Source organism: Pongo pygmaeus, chromosome 7 (assembly GCF_028885625.2).
Source record: "Pongo pygmaeus isolate AG05252 chromosome 7, NHGRI_mPonPyg2-v2.0_pri, whole genome shotgun sequence".
Lineage (NCBI taxonomy): Eukaryota > Metazoa > Chordata > Mammalia > Primates > Hominidae > Pongo > Pongo pygmaeus.
In genome coordinates, this window is record NC_072380.2 from 28,478,167 (window position 1) to 28,500,120 (window position 21,954).

General features: G+C 44.9%; 1 protein-coding gene across 19 annotated transcripts in view; it reads right to left on the reverse strand.

The window, feature by feature from the left end:
• The window catches only part of ZNF395 (zinc finger protein 395), a 41,654-nt gene that overhangs the window by 16,126 nt on the left and 3,574 nt on the right, over nt 1–21,954 (reverse strand). For 4 of the 19 annotated variants that reach the window (XM_063668588.1, XM_063668592.1, XM_063668593.1 and 1 more), the window contains exon 2: nt 13,782–13,904. The exons of 8 other annotated variants lie outside the window; for them this stretch is intronic. Coding sequence is in view for 3 of the 11 variants with exons in the window: in XM_054498316.2 (XP_054354291.1) it covers nt 3,647–3,664 (18 nt within the window). In the remaining 8 variants the exon portion in view is untranslated. Of the gene's footprint in view, nt 1–1,762; nt 1,848–3,646; nt 6,296–13,781; nt 13,905–21,954 lie in introns of those variants that run through there. 7 more of the 19 variants (XM_063668599.1, XM_063668595.1, XM_054498316.2 and 4 more) reach the window with 6 other exon arrangements.

A 21,954-nucleotide genomic window follows, 5' to 3' on the forward strand; every position in this document is an offset into this window, starting at 1 on the left:
GATACAATATTGCTGGGTCAAAGCCTGAGGACGTCTGTCTGATGCACATAGATTCTCAAGCTCAGCAGGCTCAAAGCTGCAAAGAGCCATAGAAACTTACCCAGCTTGGCCAGGCATGGTGGCTCACGCCTGTAATCCCAACACTTTGGGAGGCTGAGATAGATGGATCACCTGAGGTCAGGAGTTCAAGACCAGCCTGGCCAACATCATGAAACCCTGTCTCTACTAAAAATATAAAATTAGCCGGGCATGGTGGCACATGCCTGTAATACCAGCTACTCGGGATGCTGAGGCAGGAGAATTGCTTCAACCCAGGAGGCGGGAGGCTGCAGTGAGCCAAAATCACACCACTGCACTCCAGCCTGGACAACAGAAAAAGACTCAGACTCAAAAAAAAAAAAAGAAAAAGAAAAAAGAAATGAACCAGGCTCCTCTCATCTTACACTTGAAGAAACTAATGTTGAGCATGAGTGACTTGTTCACGTGGCAAAGGTAGTTGGTGCAAGAATCTGAACAGGCCTCTCGAAGTGGGTCCCTACCAGGGGACCAGGTGACCTGCAGTGCTCCCAGGCCTGACACTGCTGGCAGAAGGGGACGAGTCAGACCCAGTGCTTTGCAAATTCAGGTTGCCCTCCTCCTACAGAGCACACGCGGCTCCTCAGTTCCTAATCTCTGCTGTTCCAGTCCTCTGTTCCCTCCTATTCGCTTATTCGCTTATTATGTGCAAAGCACATCCCAGGTGCTGTGGGGTCACAGCAGGTATAAAACACCAGGGTTTCCAGGGACCTCAGCATCAATGCTGACTGCCCCACCCCCAGCACCTATGGGGCTAATTCCACTCAAGTGTGCCCCTCTCACCCCACCCACCTCAAGAGGACACCTGTGGCACAGCCCTTAGCTCAAGCTATCTTTGAACAGTTGCATAAGCCTTCTTTCCTTTTCACCCTTGTCCAGAAGCCCCCCAGGCTCTCTTTCTGTGGGTACCACACCATCTCCACACCTCCCAAATCCTAGCCTCTTTCCAAACCATTCCCACAAGGTATGTTTGCAAACATTTCCACAGTAACAAAATCTAAATGGCAAAAGAATTGTAAAGGATAATAATAGATTGGCAAATATTGAGTAAAGGGGCAAAACGCTGGTTTTCATGAGCATTTTACGCAGAAACTCAAGGTTAGAATCTACTGGCATAGTATCTCCACCATGAATCTTCCAGAAAGTAAAGAAAGTATTAATATAAGGAAAAGGTTGGAGTCACAGCACGCAGACAGAAATTCCTAGTTAGGTATCTGGTAACTACATCCAATAACACTCTCTCTGAAAGCTTCATTGTAACAATAAAAAGGGAGACAAATGTAAAGAGTAGATTCTTTGCCACTATAAAGAAAAAAAAATGTATACCTAAGCTAAATTGGTTGTTTTTTTGGTTTGGGTTTTTTTTTTTTGAGATGGAGTCTCACTTTGTTGCCCAGGCTGGAGTGCAATGGCGTGATCTCAGCTCACTGCAACCTCTGCCTCCTGGGTTCAAGCAATTCTCCTGCCTCAGCCTCCCAAGTAGCTGGAACTACAGGTGTGCGCTACCACCCCTGGCTAATATTTTGTATTTTAGTAGAGACAGGTTTTCATCATGTTGCCCAGGGTGGTCTCAAACTCCTGAGCTCAGGCCATCTGCCTGCCTCAGCCTCCGAAAGTGCTGGGATTACAGGCATGAGGCACCGTGCCTGGCCTTAAACTGGTTTTTAAAACACTGTCACCTACATACCTTCGTCTTTGGAGCCTCAGGCTAAAATGGAGCACCTCTAACTCTCAGTTCAATTTCACTGGGCTGATAGGATCCAGAGGCGAAGCTGCAATGCCAAGTAGAGACATGAGATGGCAGCATCAACTCAGAGAAAGAAACTCCACCACTTTTCTTGGCCAAAAAAAAAAAAAAAAAAAACCAAAAAAAAAACTAATGGCCTCCCCACTTTCTAGAGCAGGAAGTTTGGGGTTTCTACCACTGAAAATGAAGAAAGGGTAGTATTTCCCAAATTCCTGGGCTCCCAGTCTTCAGACGGCGCCTGAAATGTTTGGCCAACAAACATGGTCGATGTTTTTTGTAAGCCTTTTTCTTTTTTTAATTTAAAGACTGCTTTCTACTGCCTATTTTGTTTGTGCCTGCAACCTTCCACGACTGCCAGACTCGCATGGAGTTGGTGAACCTGCCGCTTCTGACTGTATCCCTCCTGTCCCCTTTCTCCTTTAACTGGCCAGAATTCCACACCAAAATACATTTTCTCATTGGCTTTATTTATAGTACTCCCAAATCTTAATTTTTAAAAGCAGAAGAGAAAGAAGGAAGGGAAACTGTCTTTATTAAGTGCCTAAGAGGTACTAGCTTTCATAAATTGTATCTAATTTAATCTTCAAAAGGATCTGAGATGAACCAATGGTCTTCTATTTCTGATGAGGTGACAGCCTCAGAGAGGTCAGGATGCCAAAGCTGCACACCTAGAAACTGCAGCCTTGGGTATGAACTCACGTCCGTCTGGTGTCAGAGGTCACAATCCTGCCATGATTCTAGTAGGTGTGGGATCTCTCAAAATAAAACACTCAATTAAGTTGATTTTCATCAACTTGGTGTTTTTTTCCCTATGTTAGTGAAACTTGATGGGAAAAATAGCTCCTGGACAGGTGCAGTGGCTCACGCCTGTAATCCCAAACACTTTGGGAGGCCAAGGCAGGCAGATCACTTGAGGTCGGGAGTTCAAGACCAGCCTGGCTAACATGGTGAAACCCCATCTCTACTAAAAATATAAAAAATTAGCCAGGTGTGGTGGCGTGCATTTGTAATCGCAGCTACTTGGGAGGCTGAAGCACAAGAATCGCTTGAACCCGGGAGGCAGAGGTTGCAGTGAGCTGAGATCGCACCACTGCAGTCCAGCATGGGGGATAGAGTGAGACTCCATCTCAAAAAAAAAAAAAAAAAAAGAATCGCTTGAACCCAGGAGGCAGAGGTTGCAGAGAGCGGAGATCACACCACTGCACTCCAGCCTGGGAGACAGAGGGAGATTCCATTTCAAAAAAATAAAAAGAAAAAATAGCTCCTGATCTAAAAGTCTACACATCCATTTTCTCAAGTACTTTCATTCCTTGAAAAAATCTCTTCTCCACTTGCATCTTGGCCTCTTACCTACAGAATAAAGGTCAACGCTTTAATCTGATCCTGTTAAGCAGCCCAAGCCACTGTTAATCATTTAGCAGTTCGGGTTTGGGGAAGACCTTTATATACATATTGCCCTCTGGCAGGGCATGCAAAGGGATAATGGAATCAACCCAAAAAGTCAGGGAAAACTTTAGCCAAGTTTATACTGGGGATTAATAGCATGGAAGTGGGAGAAATACAAATCTAGACTAATCTAGGCTGGGCAGCATCACCAGGCATCACTTGATGCCTCGCCTGTGTTAACCAGCACACTCATGACATTTACAGACGCAACTCGATAGACAGCACAAGTAAACCAAGAGTCTTCGGAGACTCAGAGCGAATGACAGCATCAGCGAAGGTCTGCCAACAGGTGGGTCAAGGAGCAAGGTTAACTCTGGGCCGCCTGTGACTTTTCAGAACCTCCTGCTGTCTCACAATCACTCCGGGGGTCCTGCCCACCTGATGCACTTCCACCATTCCAGCGGTGGCCTCCTTCCAACCTCTTTCCTCCAGAATCTCCACTTCATTCACTCCTCTGGTGAGTTCTTTCTTGGGAGCTATCAATGGTCCCTATCAACCAGCCATCCCCTAGTTCGCCATATGCTTCTGGAGCAGCCAAGAGAAATCAAGAAACACCTATTTCAGGGTAACAATAACAGTAGTTCAACACACAGCCAAATCCCACTTTATGATTCTACATTCTCCTCTTACGGAATTCCCTGACTGAAACATAAACTCATGCTGAAGGCTTCTCGGGAAAGTTTTAAGGGGATACCAAGCCCTCTTGTGTTCCTCACTCCCTACTGCCGTCACCAACAGGACGGGTTGGCTACCCTAGATAACATCTTTCAGTCCATGTCCAAAAGGAGTTAGCTCTTTTCTGGGCTCAGCAAACACATTCTGATGTGCTAATAGCCCTTAATGAGGACATCTGCCATCAGTTAAGGAACTGGAACAGGCAGAACAGTAAAACAAACTCTCTCTGTGGTTCAGGGTTGCAAACTGCTATTTGTCATGTAACTGTTGCTGGACAACCACATGTCTCAGCACACGTAGGCACGCCCCCACACTTGTGTGCGTGCACACACTCACGCACGGTGGCTGTGCTCTCCTACCACTCAGGGACACTGCAGCGAGCTATGATATCACCTAGCAGCACTTCCAGAACACAAGTCATAAGTCAAAGTGATTCACTGCACAACTCGTGGGGTTTCTTTTAACTTAAGAAGGGTGAAGTTTGGAGTAAGACTTCTATTTGCAAAAGCGTGGGTGCTTGCTACTTCTCTAATGAATAATTTATAGGTCAACTGAGGGATATAAACCCTCCTGCCAAGAGCTTCAGTTCTCTGCTAAACTCAGCTCTCTGTATATTTTATTATCTCCACTGGGTATCACTGCAGAAACAACAGTTTAAGTTTTTAGATGTTTGGTTAATATTTAAGCATATCATTCTTTATCTTTTATCAGAAAAGTGTCGATTTTTCCTTTAAATCTATAACATTTTTACTTAAGTTTTTCAGTGTGATGTTCTAAACTTGCAGGGCATAGTGGTACATGCCTATAGTCCCACTACTCAGGGGGCTGAGGCAGGAGGATCGTCTGAGCTCTAAATAAATAAATAAACAAAGGCCAAAATGTTTGCAGTGAATGTTTCCATCTCTTATCTTACAACAGAACTCCATGGAGAACAAGATTCCCAAACAATTCATTTTCAGCAATTCTTAGCCAACATCTCTGCTGACAAATGCCATGAGTACTTGCAAGCATATTTATAAGTATATGCAAATATGTTTATGGTCCTCTTGGTTTGCAGGTCACCATTTGAACCTTGGCAGAAGCAAACTGTCCCATCCCATACCCAACTGCTACCTGGTGGCTGGTTCTCAAGCCTTTTTTTTCTGGTATGTCTTCCCTAAAGAAAGTAAAAAAAAAAAAAAAAAGACACTTCACCAAGCATACACGGACCTTTTCTTTGAAGAGATAGGAGAAAACTCCTCCTGGCTTTCAATAGAAAGCCAGGGCCTCAGCAAGAGCACCCAAAGTCCTGACTTAAAACTTCTAGCTCTCTGAAATTATCAGGTCCTGTTATCCTAATTTTAAGAGGGGTGTGGTGTGTACTTAGGATTTTCACAGTACAAGTTTCAGACACATGGCACTGAGCATATTGGTGACTGATTCAAGTTCTCAATCAGCTGGTCAGAGGGTGACAATTTGGATTCTCAGGGCATTCTAATTATTGTCTTTTTCTGAAGGTTTTAAAATACTGGACTACACTGCATCAGTGTAGAATAGTTTAGACTACCAGTAAAATTAAAATGATAGAATATCAAGATTGATAGGGACCAAAATAATTGTCCAACTCCCATTTAGGGCTGGTATCTTCTCGATGGCATACCCTATAACTGAGCATCCAGCCTTCCTATTACTCTAAGTAATAGATGTAATACAGTAATGGAAAGGAAGAAGAAGGGACTCCCAAATAACACTACTATTTTCATATTCCAGCAGATGGGCCATAAAAATAGGTCATCTGATCTGCTTACATCAAATTCTCTCCAGCAAATAATAAACGATCCTGATCAATAAATATTACTGCTGGTCTGACTGCACAACAGTCATTCAATCAAGTAAAAGAGACGGTTTCTGTTTGGGCTGCTGGCAGGAAAGCGTTTTCACAGCTCTACCCAGGAAAAAATACACTTCCCCTTCCTTCACACCTACCTCCCCGTTTGCTCTCAGAAATGCAGTGCCTTTGTTCACGACTCTCTGGAGTTCACACTACCCTATTACACAAGACAGCTCTTAGGACACTCCTTGGCACATAGTGAGGGCTCAGGAATCCACAACCCTCTCTACTGGCACCAATGGGACTGCAGCCTCCTTAGACTGATCTTAAACAGCTGATCTTCCCAGGGGTAAGGAGAGGCCCAGATTCAAGAAAAACGTGTTATAAGAAAGAATACCTGCTGCTGGCCCTAAAATGAAGGCAAAAGTATCAAGAGCATTCGAACTTGCTTCCAAGACAGGGTTTCCTTAAAAACAGGTAGACAGAAGGAATCAGGTATAAGCAGGACTATGCTGACAGATGTCTGGGTGAGGGGACGCAGTTGTCCTGCAGTGTTTTTGTAAATGCATGGGGCGCTGGGGCGTGCATGTATGTGGTGGGGGAGGGGCGGTGTGCAGTGTGGTTAAACCTGATTTAAACTGTTCTCAAACCACATGACAGTTCCAGAAGGAGGTGGGGAGATGGAAGATTGCTGACTTGGCATTTTACCCAGAGCCAGGACTGAAGGGAGGGAACCAGGAGCCGAGTATCCCTGGGGAAAACAAGCCTCATAGAACTAGCAATTCTCTCTAGCAGTCTTCAGGGTAAACTTCTAAGAGACCTGCACAGGACCTCAAAGCACCCACAAATGCTTGAAGGGCACTCAGGTTTATACTCTCTTGAACGCACACACTGGGGGCTTCTCTTCTTTCCCAACTTCCCAGCAACTCAATAAAATATGGAGGAACAAGATTATCCCCATTTTAGAGCTGAGAACACAGGTTCAAAAAGGTCACCTATTTGTCCAAAATCCCAAAGCTAGCAAGCAGTGGCACTGTCAGTTTCCCGCGCTGTCCTGGTCCAGTTCTCTCTTCCCTACAAGTGGAGACCCAGCAGCAAGACATGGCTCAGGCCTGGGGAGGGTGAGTTGGGGGGATCCAGAGGAAGAGAGTGAGTTTCATGGAGAAGGGATTTACTGGAAGCACTTGCAGTAACAACAAGCAAAAGCTGGCAATTAAAAAAATTAAAAAAAAAAAAAAAAAAAGCTGCCATTCCAAAAATATAAAACACAGACGTGAGAGTTTTAAAACCCTAACAACGCCCCAGGTGCCAATCCCAAGAGGACAAAAAGGGTTCCTATGTTCTTGCTCCTTGAAGAAAGCAGGGGAACACAGGAACATGGACTCTACTTTCTTTTATTTTCTTTTTTTTGAGACAGAGTCTCGCTCTGTCGACCAGGTTGGGGTGCAGTGGCGCCATCTCGGCTCACTGCAGCCTCCTCCTCCCAGGTCCAAGCAATTCTCCTGCCTCAGCCTCCCAAGTAGCTGGGATTACAGGTGCCTGCCACCATGCCGGGCTAATTTTTGCATTTTTGGTAGAGATGGGGATTCACCATGTTGGCCAGGCTGGTCTCGAACTCCTGGCTTCAAGTGATCCGCCCACCTCGGCCTCCCAAAGTGCTGGGATTACAGACGTGAGCCACTGTGCCTGGCCAATTTTTTTTTTTTTTTTCCATTTAGTAAGTTAAAGTGGAAACACTATTTGGAACTCAAAAGTCATTTGAATGGATCATCACATTCCCTGACAATGCCAAACAAAGGAGAATCACTCCTGAGGGTGAAATGGTTAAAGGAGAAAACTGGTTTGGAACTCAAATGTCACTTCGATGAATGATCACATTATCTGACAACGCCAAACCGGCAGGCAGGGGAGCCTGGCAGGAGGATGAGAGCTACCTGGTGACTCACCTGGCTGGAATCAACATGGCATAAAAAGGCAACTGCCCTCTCCTTGCGGTGAATAATCAAAGCACCCATTTAGAGGCTTGCCGGTCAAAATGAACCAACTCATGTTCCATGCTTGGAGCTCAACACTAAGTCAGACGGCTCTGGCCCTGGAGCCCAAAGCCAGTGACTGGCCCCTGCCCATCGCCCTTGTGACTAGGTGCCTGCCCCGCTCACTTTCAGTACCGGGTCTCTTTCCTGCTCTGTTCCCCCAAGCCTGAATCTCAGCCTTGGGGCCCTGCCCCCAAGCTTCCCCCAGGTGGGGCCTGGCCAGCCTCTGGGAGCTAATCCCGCCCACACGGGTGGAGGCAGACCCACCTGGGGAGGGACTCACCAGAACCCCCGGGAAAGGGCCCCAGAGCAGAAAAAGCCCAGCGTCTTTAAACATATCAGCCCTGCTGATATGCAACATGTGGGCCCAGCTCTTGACCATGCACCAAGCCAAATATTAAGAAGCCCTGCCCTTAGTGAATTTGGGGTCTAAATGAGCTACCACCTGGTCCACACAGCCAGCACTTGTGTATAAAAGCACTTAATATGCTCCGAAGCTACATTTATGTACTTGTGTTGTATAATGAGATGAATGAATGAACATTTGCTTCTCTCAGGAAAATGAAAAAAACATTCAGCAATCTGACATTGAAGCCTGATTTTTAAAAAGGGGGTTTTTAGAATGGAGCCCATGAGTTAAATGAATATCCATGTGAAAATTTTCCGTTTTTGACATCAGTTAGATAAGTCAAAATAAAATATGTTATGAATCTAAAAAAAAAAATCCGCTGATTGACTGGAGGTTGAAGGAGACACACGTTTCACCCCAAAAACAGAAAGTCAGCCTTAGTGAAGAGAAGACAGGCACCATCGGGGAAGATTTAAATACATAGTGGAAAATAAATGGAGTGGAGGGGGGGCTGGCCCAGGGCTCAAACCACTAAGGAAGTGCCTTAAACGTATTTTTCTCTGGAGGAAGCCATTTAAGGAATCTTTATGCCCCAATAACTGTGGGTATGAGAATGAGTTTCGAGACAAAAGAGAGATGGAGAAACAGGCTGAATAAGAGTTCACCCCAGTCCCAGCTTAGGATGTTGGGGTGCCACTCTCTGAAGCTTTTCCTGAAATGGATGGGGTGGCGGCATTAATCAGAAGGTGCTCACTGGTGAGGACGTTCTGAGCCCAAGTGACAAAATAAATGTGCATCAATCACAGACAGCAGCTGGCACATACTCTCCGAGTTTTCAGAGAAGGAAGGGATAAAATCAGCACCGGGTGCTGGTGAGTTCTGCCTGCCCCAGGAACACAACTGAGGGGGCTGACACACATGCCCCCGCCACCTCAGGCCGGCAGGTAGACTGGACTTAGTTCAAGGCCAGCAGAAGAGGAGAATCTTCTGAAGAAAAGGCAGTAGGATGTTCCCAAGAAATAAAATCACATCTAAGTGGCAAGAGAATAACAGCAACCCTTATATGTAATCCGTGGCCTTTCAAAGACTGATGTGCACTCAGGAATGTTCTAATAGCTATCATTTATCAACGACTTAAGTGCCAGTCAACTTGCTGAGCATTTCACAGACTGTGTCTCATTTAATCCCCCACAAATAACCCATGAGATTATAAACCATCATCATTCCCATTTTACAGATGAGCAAACTGAGTCTCAGGGCGAGTAATTTTCCCAAGGCCACGAAGCTAGAAAATGACAGAACTCAGAATGTGAGCCCAAATGTGTCTGATTTCAAAAGCTATGTTTGTTTGTTTTGAGACAGGGTCTCCCTCTGCCACCCAGGCTGGAGTGCAGTGGCACGATCACAGCTCACTGCGGCCTTGACCTCCCAGGTTCAAGCTATCCTGCCACCTCAACCTCCCAAATAGCTGCGACTACGGGTGCATGCCACCACATCTGACTCATTTTTGTATTTTTTGTAGAGACAGGATTTCACCATGTTGCCAAGCCTTTTCTCGAATTCCTGGGCTCAATCGATCCTCCTGCCTCGGCCTTCTAAAGTGCTAGGATGACAGGTGTGAGCCACCAGACCCAGACAAGCTATGCTCTTTCTACTATGTTGTACAGCCAGGAAATGTATGCATCAAGTGACAGACCAAACTAGATGACCTCATAAGCTTCCTTGTTTTTAAAAACTTGAGTCACCAAGAGGCTAATGTGGTGTTAGTGGTTGTGGCATGGAACGGGAAATGTGCATTATGACAGCAAAGAATCAAGCATGGGATCCCCCAGGAGCAGGGCTACAATTCTTCTTATTTCACCCTTTACAAATACCCCAAAGAGAATGCACAAACAGTCAGGGCTGCCTTAAGCTCAGACTTCCGGCTGGGCGCAGTGGCTCATGCCTGTAATCCCAGCACTTTGGGAGGCCAAGGCAGGTGGATACTTAAGGTGAGGAGTTCAAGACCAGCCTGACCAACATAGCAAAACCTCATCTCTACTAAAAATACAAAAGTTACCTGGACATGATGGTGGGCACCTGTAATCCCAGCTACATGGGAGGCTGAGGTATGAGAATTGCTTGTACCTGGGAGGTTGCAGTGAGTCAAAATGGTGCCACTGCACTCTAGCCAGGGTGACAGAGTGAGACCCTATCTCAAAAAAAAAAAAAATGTTTTTAAAAAAAGCTCAAACTTCCCCATTGTGACCCTAGCCAAATGACCTCACCTCTCTGTGCCTCAGTTTCCTCACGTGCAAAATGAGAAAAAGTATTGATCCTATCCCAGAGGATAATTTGGGGCTTTAATGAGCAATGAATTTTTTTTTCCAGAAGTGCCTTGATTTTTTTAAGAGTCGCCAAGCTCCTCTTCCTAGAGATTCTGATCCCCCAGGTCTGAGAGAGGAAACAGTGAGAAAATGCATGCTGGATACTGAGCACTGTGCCTAGCAAAAGTGCGCAATAAATGCTGACCTGAAAAAAAAGTAGACACCAAATCCTGGGCAGTGAAGAGCCAAACCTATCGGAAAATTATCAGAAAGAGTTTGTGCAAATGCAGGGGAAATACAGTAAATTTTAACATCAACAAGGGCAGTGTAAGAGATGGTAAGAAAAAAATGAAAACCATGCAAGAGCTCTATGGAAACAGTCACACCCAGTAAAGAGACCTGATGTCACTGTGGAATGCACTGTCATCTACTGTGGCCACGAAGGCCAAAAAGGAAAAAGACATCTTGCCCAGTGCCACTGCAAAAGCACTAAAACAAAAAGAAGCACACTGCTCACCCCCATTCTATAAAATCAACCGCACTGGGAACACTGGTTATTGCCCATCAAGAAAGATGAGGCCAGGTATGGAGGCTTACACCTGTAATCTCAGCACTTTGGGAGGCCGAGGCAGAGGATGGCTTGAGCTCAGGAGTTCAAGACCAGCCTGGGCAACACAGGCAGACCCCATCTCTACAAAAAATACAAACATTAGCCAGGCGTGGTAGCATGTGCCTGTAGTCCCAGCTACTCAGGAGGCTGAGGTGGGAGGATCACTTGAGCCTGGGAGGTTGAGGCTGCAGTGAGTTGTGATTACCCTATGCATTCCAGCCTGGACAACAGAGTGAGACCCTGTCTCAGGGCCGGGGGGGATAAAAAAGATGACTTATAAGGCCAGAGGACTATTAACCTAAATGTGCTGTGTGACAGGGAGGGCAAGCTAAGAAGGCAGTGCTCTTCAGGACAAAGGATCAAGGCCAGGAGGGCCCCAAGAGAATCCACCAAGTAGGAGAGAGGAGTAGAATGCCGACTTGGTCACCAAATATTGAAATGACAGAAAAGGGAGGCCCCACTAACATCAGCTAGAGACCAGAGAGGGGATGCTGGAATACCCCAATGAAGGCAAATGAAGTGCACACTGCATTTGGACAGTGAATGAATGCACGAGTGGGGTTGCCCTAGGGTCCAAGTAGCACTACTTCATCACAGACTGCATGGAGATCTGAGATTGAATGCACGTAAAATCGTGAAGGCTGCAAAGGGGCCTCTGCCTCTCCCCACCCAGGTGGCCAGGGACACCGGCCCACAACCGGCCGCAAAGCTGTCTTCGGGAGTGGCACAGCCACTCCCTCCCTTGCCACACTGGCTCCTAAATGCATGGGTTTGATCTGATAGGATTAATTCTCATGTTTTCCACAAGTTCTACAGAGAGATAGACATGAAGGCCAGAATCGTAAACAGTGGCACACGCCATTCTTCTATAATTAACATAAACTGCTACTAACAGCCACGTGGCCGTATTCTAGATGCCTTTAAAGAACATCATGCTTCCAAATGCCTCACGCTTTGCTTGAGTGTTTAAGCCACACTGGATTACAAAGGCAGCCTGAAGAAGAACTGCAGGTGCGGTGAAGGTCTCCAGGCCAAGTGAACTGAGTTTAGAATTTCCCATCCAGAGTCCACAACGGGCTGCCCGTTTGGCCTGTGATTCTTTTCCACACAACCACTATCAACATACGGGTCAAAGTCCTCAGAGGTTGGGGGGTGGGAACCAGGCAGAATTAATTAACTAGGAGGCCCAGAAGAGCCCTTCCCAATACCAACCCTTCCCACAAACCAGCAATGGTATGTGTGACCTGTGAGCATCCACCTAGCACACTCTAAATCCTGCCCTCTTGTCTTCAAATAACTACTTAATGTCTGAGCAGAGGGCAGGCATCCCCCCGCCTCGTCTATAGTAACTCTAAGCGAGGAACTGACCCCATAATGCATCTTTGTTACAATGTACAACTCAAGAACCCTACGGCCCAGCAGTTCCAGCAGTTCCACTTTCTCAGTACTTATCCTAGAGAAAACTTACAGGTGCTATAGAGGTCTGTGCAGCAATGTTTTTTGGTATCAGCGTTTTTAACAGTAAAGGATCTGGAAATGACTGAAGTGCCCATGATTTTGGGAAAGGTGAAGTAATTGTGTAGCCTTCTAATTCAAAGGGAGACTGGGCAGGGGTTAAACAAAATCAAGGAGACCTTTGCACAGGGGCTGGGAACTATCGCCAAGCACCCTGTTGAGGGAGGGAGAGGCAATTCAGTAAAGAGACCTTATGTAATCCACAGCCAATGCACTTAACTTTTTGTAATTCCTATAGGTATAGATGTGAGTATGTGAGGCATCTGAAGAACAGCAAGTCCATGAAAGTGCTCGACCTCTGGGGAAGGGACTGGGATTAGGAACAGTCATCAAGGAAAACTTTCTGATTGCTGCAAAGTTTTGCATTTTTCCCCTCCAGAGAATGTGTTCGTGTACTAACTTGCGCAATGAAAATTTCATTTAAAATTTTTTTCAAAAAAAGAAAAGAAACAGTCCCTGTTCAATGCATTTCAATAATATGTTCGGGGGCAATTTCACCCTGAATCGGGCCCACGCTTCCCAGGGGCTGTGAGCTCAGCAGTGCACATCTGCGTTTCCAGTCAGCAGTGGGCTTTGCAGCACAGATCTTGTTTCAATATTACAAGCCCAGCTCCACAACTCTGTGGATTGTTAAATTTACATGCTAGTTCAAGGAAAAGGCAGGGAAAAAAGAGAAAGTATGTCAATGGGACTTCTGGTCATCCAAAGGGATGTCCTAGGAGTAATTCCAGTTCTTCTAACCCAGCACTGCAGCACTCCAACACAACACACACGTTCTCTAATAAGCCAGCCCTTGCCCAATCACACTTCCTCCATACCAGGCCTAGCTGTCTGTGGTTTTGACTCTTTCAGCTGGGAATCAGGATTCCTAATATAAATCCAAATCCCCTGAGCTAATGAGAAAAAAGAATCTGAACATCCCATTGCACAAACTCTAAAACATTGTTATTCACTCACTGGGGACTCCTAACCATATAGGATACTGCTTTTTAAACAGACACGCACCCTCCGCTCCTCCTCAAAGCACTACCTATAGAGTCCTTAGAAATACAAAATTGGCTGTGCACAGGTAGCTCATGCCTGTAATCCCAGCACTTTGGGAGGCCAAGGTGGGAGAATCACTTAAGGCCAGGAGTTGGAGATCAGACTAAGCAACATAGCAAGACCCTGTCTCTAAAAAAAATTTAAAAATTAGCCGGGTGTGGTGGCGCCTACCTGTGTGGTCCCAGCTGCTTGGGAGGCTGAGGTGGGAGAATGGCTTGAGCCTGGGGAGGTAAAGGCTGCAGTGAGCCGTGATTGTGCCACTGCACTCCAGCCTAGGAAACAGAGCAAGACTGTCTAAAAAAAGAGAGAGAGAGAGAGAGAAAATTATACTATTTAGAACCTACTGAGCAAAACTAACTTATGGCAATAGAAATCAGATTTGTGGTACTTCTGGTTGGGGGTGGGGCTTATCTGGAAATGGTCACGAGGAACTCATCTGGGGTGATGGAAATGTTCTGTCTCCATACGTATGTGTCGAAACTGATTAAACAGCACACTTAAGATCTGTGCTGTATGTAAATTACACCTCAATTAAAAAAATAACTCCTCATACACAGTTTCTCTCCCGGCTGCAGCAGAACTCTGAGCTGTCCTATCAGACGTCGGAAATCTCTGTTGTGCTATGCAAGGAGCATGAGTACCATGGCGACAGTCACCATAAAAATAGATAACAAGATTAAAATGGACACAGGACACATGAATTTAAGAACAGCACACCAAGAGCAATTCATTTTCAGCAGAAGAAAAATAGAAAGAGGAGAGGGAGTTTTCAATTCCTTCGGCACTTTGACAAGCAGCCACTGACTGAATGTGGTTGTTTTTACTAAGAGAGTTGTATATGGCTTCCTGATACTCAAAGGACAAAAAGGCTGACAACTGGTTTTTTGTGTTTTGTTTTTCTTTTTATTTTCTTTTTGTTGCCCAGGCTGGAGTGAAGTGGCACCAGCACAGCTCACTGCAGCCTTAACCTCCCCAGGTTCAGGTGATCCTCCTTCCTCAGCCTCCCAAGTAGCTGCAACTGCAGGTGCACGCCACCAAGCCCAGCTCATTTTTGTATTTTTTATAGAGATGGGGTTTCACCATGTTGCCCAGGCTGGTCTCGAACTGCTGGGCTCAATCAATCCTCCCACCTCAGCCTCTCAAAGCAGCTGCGACCACAGGTAGTCTCAAAGTGCTTGGATTACCGACGTGAGCCACCATGCCCAGCTGGGAACTATTATTTCTTATCATATTTTGCTTTTTTTAAAAAAAGGCCGGGCTCACGCCTATAATCCCAGCACTTTGGGAGGCTGAGGTGGGAGGATCACCTGAGGTCAATTCAAGACCAGCCTGGCCATCATGGTGAAACCCCATCTCCACTAAAAAATACAAAAATTAGCTGGGCATGGTGGCGGGAGCCTATAATCCCAGCTACTCCGGAGGCTGAGGCAGGGAGAAATGCTTGAACCCATGAGGCAGAGGTTGCAGTAAGGTGAGATCGTGCCACTGCACTCCAGCCTGGGCAACAGAGCAAGACTCTGTCTCAAAACAAAAAAAAAAAGGCATGTTAGCCTAACTTTCCCCTAAACCCACTATGTAGCCCAGGGAACCAAATCACAGCAATTCAACAAGCACAGCTGATGTGACAGACACCATGTGAGGCACAAATGATACAGAGACAAAGGAGACTCAGGCCTGTCATCAAATGTACAAAAATTTTCAACTCTAGTTCTAACTAGGTCCTGCCTATGCTTTTCACATACATCTAAAACTGCCATTTGTTAAGTCAGTGCACCCCAAAATTGCTTCATCCCATATAAAGAGAGCACTTTCTTGCCAAATACTGATTTCTCAAATGCCAAAATGCAAGCACAAATCATGTGGAGACAAAACTCATCTTACAATATTCTCCAAAGATGAGATAAACCTCTATTCTCTTTGCAGAGCTGAGAAACTTTTGCTAAGTGATTTAGTCCAAGCAGTGACCTGCACAACAACAAAAACAACAACAAAAGTAATCCAAAAATATCAGGAAGAGGAATCTAAAAGTTTTAAATAATCAGAGAGGATTCTAAATAAAGCATATATTTCAGTGAAAGTTAAGCAGAATTAAACTAAAAAAAAAATTTTCATACGTAAGCTATACTAATACATATGCAAAAATTTTAAAAAAACTTAGCAAGAAGCAGTGGCTCATGCCTATAATCCCAGCACTTTCGGAAGCTAAGGTGGGAGGATCCCTTGAGCCCGGTGGGTCGAGGCTGCAGTAAACCATGATTGTGCCACTGCATTCCAGCCTGGCAACAGAATAAGATCCTGTCTCAAAAAAAATTTTTTTAATTCAAATTACAAATTTATTGTCTGATATAAACTAAACATATGCTTTCCTGGAAAATCCCACTTTAAAATGTCTTTAAGTTGATCTGCCCTGTATTCTCTTTATCGCTAAACTGCAGAGCAATCAGATGGCTCCATCTCATCACTGGTGTCAGGACGGTGTTGAGCAAGGTGCTCCTGGGGATATAAATCCACAGTGCAGGACATGAAGTGGGAGGAGACATTCAAGGTCACTCCACATTCTCTATGGCCAAGCAGAGGCCCCAGCACCCACTAACAGCCCCCTCTTGATTTAGTCATCATCCCGAATAGAAGTGGCATGATGATCCCACCTTTTTTTTTTTTGAGAGATGGAGTCTCACTCTGTCGCCCAGGCTGGAGTACAGTAGCATGATCTCGGCTCACTGCAACCTATGTCTCTTTGATTCAAGTGATTCTCCTGCCTCAGCCTCCCGAGTAGCTGGTGTTACAGGCAAGCAACACTATGCACAGCTAATTTTTGTATTTTTAGTAGAGACGGGGTTTCACCATGTTGGCCAGGCTGGTCTCGAACTCCTGGCCTCCAGCGATCCACCCGCCTCGGCCTCCCAAAGTGCTGGGATTACAGGTGTGTGACACCACACCCAGCATGATCCCACTACTTGTCTACACATCAATCTGTGTCGTTCATTATTACTGCCCATTTCCCGGCCCCCCACCCCGCCAACCTTCTTACTTTTCCTAAGGACCAAATTTAATTTTCAGCAGCCCTGGGGTCACAAACTGAGTTCTGACCCAACTTAAAATAGTTCTCATCTTTGGTTTCCTTTTTTTGAGTCGAGGTCTCACTCTGTCACCCGGGCTGGAGTGCAGGAGTGCCATGATCACGGCTCACTGCTCCTGGCTCACTGCAGCCTCAAACTCTAGGCCCAAGTGAGCCTCCGACATCAGCCTCCTAAGAGCTGGGACCATGGGCAGGTGTACCATCATGCTTGGTTAATTTTTCTATTTTTTGCACAGACAAGTTCTCTCTCTGTTGCCCAAGCCAGTCTTAGAATTCCTGGGCTCAAGCAATCCACCCATCTCAGTCTCTCAAATTGCTGAGATTACAGGCGTGAGTCAATGCACCTCGCCTGTTTTTTGTTTTGTTTTGTTCATCCTTTCTAAAATGATCCCAGAAGGGTCTCTCAAAAATGCTGGGACCTATTTATAAACATTTTTAAAGAACACACTTGATGATATTGACTCAAATACCTGCCACTGGAGGTAAAGCCCCTATTCTATGTGTCTTTCGGCTTTGACAAGTCACATATTAAATAATTGACCCCAGAAATTGGAGGAGATTTTGGAGGTCGGCCTAATTCCTGTCCTTCTCTTCTACCACATCCCTAATCAACAGCATTCAGCCCTACTTGAATACCGCCAACAGCCGTAAGCTCACTACTTCCTAGGCAGACATTTCCTCTGTTGGACAGATCTGCCAGCTAGAAAATCCTTTTTCATATTGAACTGAAATCTGCTGTCCCAGTCTTTCGGGTTAAAGGGGACCTCACAGTCTATGAACTTCAGCATGATCGCTGATTATTCTACAGACAAGGAATCATGTAATCATGCCATAAATTAGGAATCTGCAGCTACAGAGAATAAAGTGACTGTTTCATCTATTGATTGTATTTGAACACCAGGAGCAAAAATGAACGTCTCCTCCTTCCTATGTCTGATAACCAGGAAAATATTTGAAGGTGCTACTGTGTACCCAATGCATGAATACAGTTCAGTTATTCCCTATCCTACAGCATCCTACTCGCCTTTCCAGGATCAAGTCTTACTTGCTCATGTCCCTATTAACTCTTGGCTCTCCAGGGTCCAAATGTCACCTGACCAGCCAAGGTCATTAAGACTAGATCTTATGATTAGATCGCTGAATTTCTGATCCTGTTATAAACTGCATTCAATTTTTTAAAAGCCATATCTTAGAGCTAAGCTCAGTGGACCATGTGCGTAGACCCAGCCACTTGGGAGGCTGAGGCAGAAGGATCGCTTCAGCCCAGGAGTTCGAATCCAGCCAGGACAACATGGCAAGACTCATGACTCTCTGAAAAAAAAAAAAAAATGAAAACAAATAAAAATAAAAGCCTCATCCACTCAAGGCTCACACTGAACTGACGAACAACAGAAAAATCCCAACGCTTTTTTTCTCCATGCCCTGCCCCTCCTCAGTGGACCTGTGCCAACCTGGGGTCAAAGACTCTGTCTTCCACTGTGACTCTAGCTCCTGACCTTGAGCTTGACACACAGCGAGCAGGCACTCAAGATTAATCACTGAATGAATCATCTATTTTACCCTATCTTGTCCTTGAACCATAAAAAGTTTTAAAAATTGCAGATGTCCCCACTGTGGAATATATACACAACTATAGAAAACACGAATAATACAAATGTTAAAAAAAAAAAAAAGCTGCATGCCTCAACCCATCCAGAAGCAACCGGTATTTGTATTTTGATATACTATTTTGGTGTATTTCCTTCCAATTATTTTCTAAACACATTGCTCTTTTAATATTTGAAGTCACACTGTAGATGTCCCTTAACTTTTGGCAAAAACATTTTTCCCTGTTATTTTAAAGCTATTCCTAAACATTATTTTTCATGACTTCATAACATTCTATTTTAAAGATATCAGAATTCACTTATTTATTATTACCTCTAGCCCACACCATTGGATATTTAGGTTATTCCCAAGTTTTTCCTAGAGTTTAAAAAAAAAAATCTCTGAATAATCTCTGTGCATAAATCATCATCTACATTGTGGATATGGTCTCAGCTACATCCCCAGAAGTGGTATTATCTTATCAGGATACTGAAAATCTCAAAACGCTACAATTCAAATTTTTAAACCTAAATCAGACTTTAAATTCATCCCTTACTGAATTTTTTTCTGTTTTCTTTTTAATTTGCACTCCTAATTCTAGACGACTCCACCTTGATTTGTCTGCAAAACCAGCAATTCCTCTCACTTCTGCACCACTAACAAATCTGATGAGCGCGCCTTCTCTGTCTTCACCGCCAACACTGGGAAAATGTTGAACAGATCAAGGCCAAGAATAGAACCCTACTGTACTCATTTTCAGATCTCCTTCCAGGCTGCCTCAGTGCCAATAATTAACAGTTTCACATAGGATTGTTAAATTAATAACACCATCCAGCCCACGTCTTACCACTTATGATTTAATAAGGACCATCATACCTCAAAAAACTGTTAAATACTTTACTGAAGCCAAAATGTACCATAGTTGCTGCACTATTCTCTGGCCTAGTAAACAAGCCACCATATTAGACAGGAAATAGATTTAATTTGATAAGATTCAGCTGGCTTCTGGTTATCCTTGCATCTGATGGCCACACATTGTTAAAATGCACTTCAGTTTCATTTTGTTAATGTTTCAAAAGCAGTATACTTTTTCTTTGAGACAGGGTCTCATTCTGTTGCCCAGGCTGGAGTGCAATGACACGATCTCAGCTCACTGCAGCCTCCACCTTCTGCAGGGCTCAAACAAGCCTCCCACCTCAGCCTCCTGAGTAGCTGGGAGTACAGGCATGCACCATCACACCGTGTGTGTGTGTGTGTGTGTGTGTGTGTGTGTGTGTGTGTGTGTGTGTGTGTGTTGACGGAATCTCGCTCTGTCGCCCAGGCTGGAGTGCAGTGGCACAATCTCGGCTCACTGCAAGCTCTGCCTCCCGGGATCATGCCATTCTCCTGCCTCAGCCTCCCGAGCAGCTTGGACTACAGGCGCCCATCACCACGCCCGGCTAATTTTTTGTATTTTTAGTAGAGACGGGGTTTCATTGTGTTAGCCAGGATGGTCTCGATCTCCTGACCTCGTGATCCGCCCACCTCGGCCTCCCAAAGTGCTGGGATAACAGGCGTGAGCCACCGTGCCCGGCCCCAGCTAGATTTTTTATCTTTTGTAAAGACAGGGTCTCAACCATGTTGCCCAGGCTGGTCTCAAACTCCAGGGCCCAAGCAATCCTCCTGCCTCAGGCTCCCAAAGTGCTGGGATTACAGGCGTGAGCCACTACAGCTGGATCAGTATTTTTAAATAATTGATTTTAGTCCCACCTGTAAACATCAGGGTACTATTGGTCAGTCTCTCTCACCAGTGGCTCATGTGGGATGAGCTCTTAGTCTTGGGTGGTAAATCAGACTATTCTAGATCACAGAGTCCTGAACTTAGTCACTTCAGCTGGACCCCAAATCAGCCTCATCTGCTGGGAGCCATTTGGATCAATACCAAGCTCCTGAGAATTGTACGTCATATGGCACTTGATGGCTGTGACTCACAACTCACCAAAGTATGACCTCGACATCACTCTCAGAGATCCCTGCCAGCCAGAAGTGGAAAATGGAAAGGCTGGAGAAATCTTGGGGTCACTTGAAACTTGCCTTACTACGGAGAACACAGGTCAAAGCCCTCTATAATTCCATTCCCATCATCATAAAAATATTTCAAAGTCCCAGCCAGCAGCTCCTCAAAAAGTGCTACTGACTTGCCTAAAACAAATCCGGTGCACAGAAATATCTCAGATTCCATAATGCCACACTCCTACCCGGAATCCTCAGTGGCCACCCAGAGCCCATGACAGCAATCCCAAATTTCCTGGCCCAGCATTCGAGTCTCTTGAAAACTGAGGGGAGGGATAGCATTGGGAGATATACCTAATGCTAGATGATGAGTTGGTGGGTGCAGCGCAGCAGCATGGCACATGTATACATATGTAACTAACCTGCACATTGTGCACATGTACCCTAAAACTTAAAGTATAATAATAATAATAATAATAATAAATGTAATGTGAGAAGTAAAATAATAAAGTTTTAAAAGATAAAGAAAAAAAAAAAGAAAACTGAGGTCGCAAAGCAAAACGCCTACAGGACTAAGTGAAGAATGGGAAGTGACTGGACTGAGGCAAAAGGAAGCCCGGGGACCACGAGCCTGTCTCCTGTCCATAGGGGACAGCCTTCTCAGCTTGAGATGAACACCAGATCTGACTCTTTAAAAGAGCTGCAAATCCAGAGATTTTTCTGGATTTTTTCCCCAATTTTTAAACACCTTTATGTAGTCCAAACTAGAACACAGCCATATGTTTAAAACACTCCCTGGCCACCGGTTTACAACCTTTGCCCTATATGTGACCCCAGCCCACTTTAACAACTTGATTTCTCCCTAATCTCTAACAAGAACCCTCTGTTCTTCTCTCTCACACAATCATAGACTTTACACATTCCTAACTCCAAGGCTTTGCCCACTCTATACCTCCCCACATCCGCAGCACCCTGAGACACCAAAAAACAGTTCATCCCAGACTTCCTTTCTTGTCCCCAAACGTTTTTCCAAGCCACACCAGCACAGAACATGCCCCCGTCCTCTGAACCCCACAGGTAGTTATTCTTCATGTTGGCATTTAATTATCTTGGCTTGCTCCTTAATCAAGGTGTCTCTCATCTTTCCAAAGAGACTGTAAATCTTCCACCCTTCCTCATGCTTTCTTCCACCTTCAGTACTACAGTAGCTCTTCAAACAGCTTAATAAATACTCACTGAATGCGAAAACTCTCTGTATTTTTCAAACTGTGGGTTATGATCCATTAGAGAACGATTAGATCAACTTAGTGGGAGACAAGAGGTTTTTAAATGAAAAATAATAGACTAGAAAACAGAAATGTCAGAGATGACACCAAGCAAAGGGAGGTAGGTACTTTATGAACTTACATTAGATTTTTATATACATGATTGTATGTACTAGGCCACGATGTAAATTTCACTTCTTAATGTAAGTCACAGTCAAAACAATACAGACACTGCTTTGCAATGAGTAAATGAGCTTGACCACTGCTTCATGCAATTATTCTTTGGACAGTCAGACACACGCTATAAAGAAAAATATCTGATTCCCAAGCCCTCTTCTACTAGTTCACTGATCTTGCATTTCAGAGAAACAAGGAGGCTAAGTAACAGTAATTACATTCTCAGCTCATTCCACAACTTTTT